The sequence below is a fragment of the Sinocyclocheilus rhinocerous genome, unplaced genomic scaffold (genome assembly GCF_001515625.1).
Source record: "Sinocyclocheilus rhinocerous isolate Xijiao unplaced genomic scaffold, SAMN03320098_v1.1 scaffold1018, whole genome shotgun sequence".
NCBI lineage: Eukaryota > Metazoa > Chordata > Actinopteri > Cypriniformes > Cyprinidae > Sinocyclocheilus > Sinocyclocheilus rhinocerous.
Window position 1 is genome coordinate 11,350 of NW_015649567.1, and position 7,352 is coordinate 18,701.

At 37.4% G+C, this 7,352-nt stretch overlaps 1 protein-coding gene across 1 annotated transcript in view; it reads left to right on the plus strand.

Annotated features, from left to right (window-relative positions):
* The first annotated feature begins 315 nt into the window (after nt 1-315).
* LOC107710654 (E3 ubiquitin-protein ligase TRIM21-like) overlaps nt 316-7,352 on the plus strand; it is a 13,985-nt gene continuing 6,948 nt past the window's right edge. The window contains exons 1-3 of the mRNA XM_016515484.1: nt 316-438; nt 4,974-5,570; nt 6,072-6,167. Coding sequence (XP_016370970.1) covers nt 5,016-5,570; nt 6,072-6,167 — 651 coding nt within the window. The 5' untranslated portion in view covers nt 316-438; nt 4,974-5,015. The remainder of the gene's footprint in view (nt 439-4,973; nt 5,571-6,071; nt 6,168-7,352) is intronic.

The following is a 7,352-nucleotide window of genomic DNA, read 5'->3' on the forward strand; positions in this document are numbered from 1 at the left end:
CCTTGACTACAGAATGATGCATTCTTCACTAGTTCTTTCTCACAGTTTTTTTGCTGCAAAAAGCAAATTAAAACATGAGAAAGAGAGCGAGAGAGAGAGTGTGTGTGTGAGAGAGAGTGAGAGAGAGAGAGAGAGAGAGAGAGAGAGAGAGAATGTACAAAAAAATAAAACGTGTCAAATGTAGAGAACGAGGACATTGGTTACTTATAAATGATGTGGTTACTTTTGATTTGCTAAATGCATGTGTGTCAAAAGTCAAATCAATGTAAAACTGGTGGTATGACATCTGGGAGTGGTTTATTTTTCAAGGAATGAAAGTTAATGACAATGGAGAGAGACTGTGTGGAAACGAAACTCTACTGTACATAAATAGGAGGAGAGAGAGAAACAGAAATTAAACACTGAAGAGAAGAATCCAGAACTGATACCTCCGACAAGGTAAATCTGATCTCTGCTTATATTTCCTGATCATCAGTGGTGTTTGCAAAGGCAAGGGTCACTCTAAGCATTGCTCATACTATTGTTTTTCATAACTTCAGATATTTTTTTTTTTACAAGATTTGAACCTGCAAGTAATTATGAACTAGCTAATATAGTATTATATAGTAGATAACTATTGATGCTGAAGATGTTAGGAGGGCATTTCAGTCTACTAACATCAGAAAAGCTGCCCGTCCTGATGGGTGTGCTCCAAGCCTTATAAAGGACTTCGCCTATGAACTCGGTCCAGTGTGGCAACAAGTCTTTCAGGCTTCTATTGATTCACATATTGTTCCTGTAATGTGGAATACGTCAATTTTAAAACCAGTACCAAAAATATCTTGCCCAAAGGAATGTAAAGACTACAGACCTACAGCTCTTACCTCAATAATAATGAAATGTTTAGAAAGAATGTTACTTAAATATCTGGCGAATAATGTTAAAGGTAAACTTGATGAGTGTCAATTCGCATATAAACAAGGCTCTAGTGCATATAATCTCTAAACGTCTAGATAAAAGTAACACCTATGCTAGAGCTTTATTTCTTGACTTTTCTTCTGCATTCGACATGAAGTTACACAAGTTAATACTCTTGTGTCCAAATTAATGCAGTTAGATGTGAATCCATATCTGATTATATGGTACATTTCCTTTCTTACTAATAGAACTCAAAGAGTTAAAGTGAATGATGTTTTGTCAACAGAAGTAAAAACAAATGTTGGTGTACCTCATGGCTGTGTAAGCTCTGCTATGTTATTCACTTTGTACACAGATGACTGTCGTTCAAATAGGTCTAACCAATATATTCTAAAGTACTCTGATGATACCGTGTTAATATCATTACTAAATAACTCAGGAGTGTTCAGAACAGCATTAACAGGGGGTAATAAATTAGCTGAGTGATGTGATTATAATGCACTTAGTATTAACATCAGAAAAAAAGAGAGGAGATTTTATTCAGGCACAACACCTGTTGTTATACATGAAGTGAACATCAGACAGGTAGAAGCGTGTAAGTACTTAGGAGTAAAGATAGATAACATTTTATCATGGAAATACCATATAGATATTATCTGTAAATAATCAATGCAAATAATCTACTTCCTCCGCCGATTGAGGTCTTTTGGAGCAAGAAAGCAGATTCTCTTATTATTTTTTATGTCTGTAATTATGAGTGTCTTGCAGTACTGTAATTCTGTTTGGTATAGGAGTTTATCTGTCAGCTTAAAAACAAAGCTGATGAATTTACTAAAAATGTGTTCCAAAATAGTGGGTCAGCCACTTCAAAATCAATATGAGTTATCATATCATAGAAATCTTGTAAGGTTGGCGAAAAATATTGTTTCTGAAGCTAATCATGTGTTGTGTAATGTATAAAGTGTATTGTTGCCATCTATAATCAAATTAGAATAAAATTATTATTTTGTACACCAAGCTATACTAGAGCTGAATAAGTTACACAAAAATTAAATTTGTACCGGAGCCTTGAAACTTTTTTTTTTTTCTCTCTCTCTCTCTCTTTCTTGTGATTGTATAAGTCTGGTCTGTCTCTTGTCCATGTGATAATTATTTGCAATTGTGAGTGAACCTGTTGTAACGCAAGTCAAATTTCAGTCTTTGTCTGACAATAAGTTAAATCGTAAATCATAAATCTTAAAATGTGCCCTACCTGACACATAACAAAACACATAAACCACTTAAAAGATGGGATCTATAGACCACAGGGGCTGGTTGCATGAAAGGCTTAGGCTAGTCTTAAAAGTTAGTCATCTAGTTTTTTTCTTTAAGACTGGTCATAACTTTTTTGAAACGCTTACATAAAAATGTAGCTTGGTCTAATGTGAATCCGAAAAATAAGACTTCTTACCCCTTGGCTAACTGCTAGATGGACAAACTAGTTCTTAAGACACCGTCTTAACATAGTGGCTAAGTTTATGCAATTAGCCCCAGAATATCATAGAGACTTGAGGGTGGACACTTTTCATTCTGGCTTGCAGTGTTGGGGAAAATTACATTTAAAAGTAATGCATTACAATATTGCATTACTCCCTAAAAAAAAATAACTAATTGTGATACTTAGTTACTTTGTATCCAAAGAAATGCATTATGGTACTTTTGCTTTACTTTTTCTCATCAAGGCTGGGCTTGCTTGTTTGTTTTTAATATTAAAAAAAGTTATAATTCTGCTGTGTGTAACAAAGGGGACGTGACAACAAAGTAGGGATCCATCTGTGGGCTTTATTCAGAAGCATAGTAAGAACAGGCAGGGTCAAAACACCAGCAATCAATCAACAATATCCAGGGCGAGACAAAAAGATAATCCACAAACAGGCGATGATAAGGGCAGGCAGTGAACAATCTCAAAAAACAGGTAAACAGTCCAAGGAACAAACACACGAAAGCAAGGCAAGACAGAAACCACAAAAACATGCAGGCTATAAAATACTCAGCGAAGTGTGTGGTGTGCAACTTATAGGGCCTGTTTACACCTGGTCATTTCATGCGTTTTCGCTGATTGGATATCGATCTGATTTGTTAAAACGTTTCCATTTACACTTGGCCACATAAATGTGTCGTCGCAAAATGGATTTAAAGGGGTCATATGATGCGATTTCGATTTTTCCTTTCTCTTTGGAGTGATCAATTAAATCAAAAGATAAGCGCTGCATTTTATTAATTATCAGCTCATTTCAAGATCAAAGACCGCAATAGGAGAGCGCGCGGCATCAGCACTGGAAAGATAAGTTTGTCTTACTACTTTTAATGAAGATGATTGTGTGTTGACCGTCTGCTACTCGTCCGCAGCGATGCTTGTTGTATTAGGGCAGTCATATCTGACTATAATGTCATATAACCTATAACACGCTCACACGTTTATTATTTTACCATTTTGGGAGGAGTAAAATTGACATATGTGGTTTCAACAACCAGATGCATTTACACTGGTCCAGTTTTGTCTGGAATGCGGCCCAGACCACCTCCTGAAGTGGTTTGAGCGATCGGATTTATATCCGTCTCGAATGCGTTTCGGAGGGCATTTACACCTGGTCTTTTCACGATCGGATAGCTATCCGAACAGACAAAATACATGATGTGCCCATGTGTAAACAGCCCCTTATAGTCCTTCTAACAAGAGACAGCTGTGAACTGATGATGAGTGCTGATGAGTCCAGGCAAAGGATTATGGGGAATGGAGTCCGGGGTGAGTGGCAAGGGTATGGGATTGAGCTCATGGGCGCTCCTGCTAGAGATTGTGACACTGTGTTGCCACTCTGGTTTGCATGAAGAATAGGATGCAGGAGAAGAAAGTTCATCACTCTTCAGCAAAAAAAAAAAAAATACAAATCTTATATTTATTTAAAGTCATGTTTGCTTAGTAGTATGGTTGAATTGGATCATCGCAGGTTAGCAGCAAAGACATTGGTTAATAAAATGGGATTAATACATAAAGAATATCTGTGCTATTTAACATTAAATTATTGCAGGTTTGCATCATATTCTGAGTTTGCTTTTTACTGTTTTATTCATTTTGAGGAATACTGAATCTATTTTTGTGCGAGTGAGATGAGTAAATGCATGCTGACATTTAGTCTAGAACTACAGTAACATCATGTTCAAACCATTCTCATATAATGCTTTAACAAATTTGATTGCGAGCATGGCAAAGTGGACTTGAAGCTATATCTCTGCAATGCTCTGCCATATTGAGACGAAACTTGGTATACTTCATAGCCATCATATCATGCGGGTATGTGAGGAGTTTAGGAAAAGTGCCAAATTGTGCTGCAAAAAAACTGAAAAATTGGTATTTGGCAGTTTGTCATAAACTTCTCTTTGGATTCTTTAAGATATATGGAGTACAGTGATATAGATTGTTGGATGTCGGCCATTTTGAATTTTGTCATAAAATCCTATATTTAATGAACAATTTGAAATATTGGTACAAAACTTAATATGTGTCCATTGGCACCATGCCCCAAAGGTACCTATGAAGTTTTGGGTCAGTGCAATAAGCAGTAAGTATAAGCAGTAATGCTTATAGCTTTTATGAATTTCATCCAATTACCAAAAATCTCACTTCCTTGGATTTTACAAAATCCAACAGTATACATTTTTCAAAAGTCATAAAATTAGCTGTCTGTCATTTTGCATCAGGTCAAAAAACCTACTTTTTCCAACTCCTTCAGACCGTTTGTCCGATCTTCACCACATTTCGTCACAGATCTTCGTCAGACCATGCTAGCAAAAAGATATTAACATTTTTTTGATAACTCAAACTATTTTTGTAAAACTCATCAAATTGGACATAATGAACCGCACAATGCAATATCTTGGCAACGCCTCTGCCTGTTGCACTGAGACTTGATATATCAAATCACGACCATATTCTGATGCTCCCTACCATGCTTACTTAACTCTTCACTATGCCTCCTTTGTGCTTGACCCCATAATTGCTGTTGCAGCTACAGTTATTGTTGTTGTTGTTGTTGCAGCTGTTCCGTCCATCCTCAAATTTAACAGCTGACACAACCACAATGGCTACACCCGTGGACATCTCTCGCCACCTTCACTGTCCCATCTGCAAAACCCTGCTAGCAGATCCAGTCTCAACCACCTGTGGACACACCTTCTGCAAGGGCTGTCTGGACAAGCACATCAGCGTGTCCGAGCCACAGTGCCCTCTCTGCCAGGAGCCTGTTACCACCAAACCCTCCGTGAACAAAGCAATCGAAGCCCTCCTGCGAGAGTTTCACCAGACTCAGTTACCCAACCTAGACCTCTTCTGTGGAGAAAGAGACGCGATTCCGTGCGACGTCTGTGATGAACACATCACATTTAAAGCCGTGAAGTCCTGCCTGATCTGTCTTCTGTCATTCTGCGATGAACACCTGAAGCCTCACCAGTCTATGGCGAGATTCAAGTGCCATAAGCTGGTGAGTCCTGTGGAGAAGTTGGATCAGAGAGCGTGCAATACGCACGGCAGACCTCTGGAGCTCTACTGCAGACGTGACGAGTGCTGCATCTGTGCCTTATATGTGAAGACGGGTGGAGATGTGATACCTGTGGAGACAGAGAGAGAAAGGAGACAGGTGGGAATATAAAGCTCTCGGGAAACAACACAGACCAATCTTTTCACCTAAGCCAGTGTTTGAAATGTTTCCCAAAAAGAACAAACAATTCAATTAAGTGAGAAAAAAAAAAAACGCAATTGAATCAATGCATTTAAATTTGACAGATGCTTTTATAATAATAATTATAAATAATCCATAAGCTACAGGAATGCAATTTCCCTGATTTCATTTATGTAAACATTTCAGGTAAAGCAAATGGACTGGTTTTGGAATGATTTTCATACTCCAAAATATACCAGTCAAAGTCAGAACCGATTGTGTGGGACCAGATATTTCATAGTTGAATTTGAATAAATGCTCAATTGCACACTCTTCTGTAAATAACTTCCTGGTTCAAAGATTTACGCAGCTGCCCATCACAGTGTTTTTTTATGTAATTTCTGCCCGGTTAATTTCTGACACTGAATAGGAATTGATTGATTTTGTATGAATTCAAAGTAAGTTTGTGTGTTTGTACAGGCCTTGCAGCAAAACACTATTGAGGTGATGGAAAGGATGATCAATCAGAGGGAAGACAAACTTGAGGAGCTTAAGGAATCAGCTGCAAAATACCAGGTACATACAGTACAAAATATGCAAACATGTATTAAAATCATAACATGCTTCAACCAAGGTTCATTGACAACACTTTCTAAATCAGATAAGGTCATGTGTCCTCAGTGTTGCATACATAGACTCATTTATCCTTTTATATTTTATCCTGTTTCCATTTTAATTTTACATTTATTTTATTGTGCTTTTGTCATATAGCCTACTGTATGTATATACAGTGTGTGTGTATATATACAGTATATATATATATATATATATAGTGCTGTCAAAATTAGCGTGTTAACGCAGGCAATTAATCTTTTCAGTATAACGTGTTAAAAATATTTAATGCAATTAACGCAGGGACGGAGCAAGGGTTTGCCAGCCCACTCACAACTGCTGCTTCTGTCTCTTTTTTTCTTGACAACAATTGCACGCACAAATGCGGCGGTGCGTGCTGTAACCTGCATCATTATATATTAAAGCGCAAACGAAACTGGATCAACAAAGGTAAAGAGTTATGAGAAAATATGATGCGTGTCAGATCCACGTCATGTTCAGCAGATCTTAAAGCAGCCAAAATAACCTAATAACCAGCTACTATGATGACTGTTCATCAAATAACACATTTTATTCAATTTATGTATATCTCCAACTTTCTGAAGGCCACAGGAAGCTAAATATGACATTTATTATAAACGGTTTATGAGAAGATTGTTTTAAGTTCTATTAAATTAGAAGTTTTTCAGAAATTTCAGAAAAAAATGTGCGATTAAGTAATTGTGTTTTTTTTTTATTGATTGACAGCACTAATATATATATATATATATATATGCAGAGTTCTGGCATGAAACTAGATGGCGCAGTCCGATAGGTCTAACTCAATCTCACCTAATGACATCATTATCACATGACACAGCTGATTGGTTCTCTCCTGTGTCGGTAGCCAATGAGCTCGCAGCTCAACATTCAAATATATGACTAGTGTTTGCCGTATCAGTTGCAGCTTGCTTCAGAAACCCTCCACCTTCCCCAGCTCCACCTGTATAGATCTGCTACGAGGTGATTCATGTATGCTACATGGGGTTATTTCATGTATGTTATATTACCAGCAGCAATATTTCTTACATGCTCACAGCAGCATGTTATGGATGTATTGGCAGTAGCAAGTCTCGGTACTTGCTCTGCCGCAGCAGCAGCAGCAGCAGC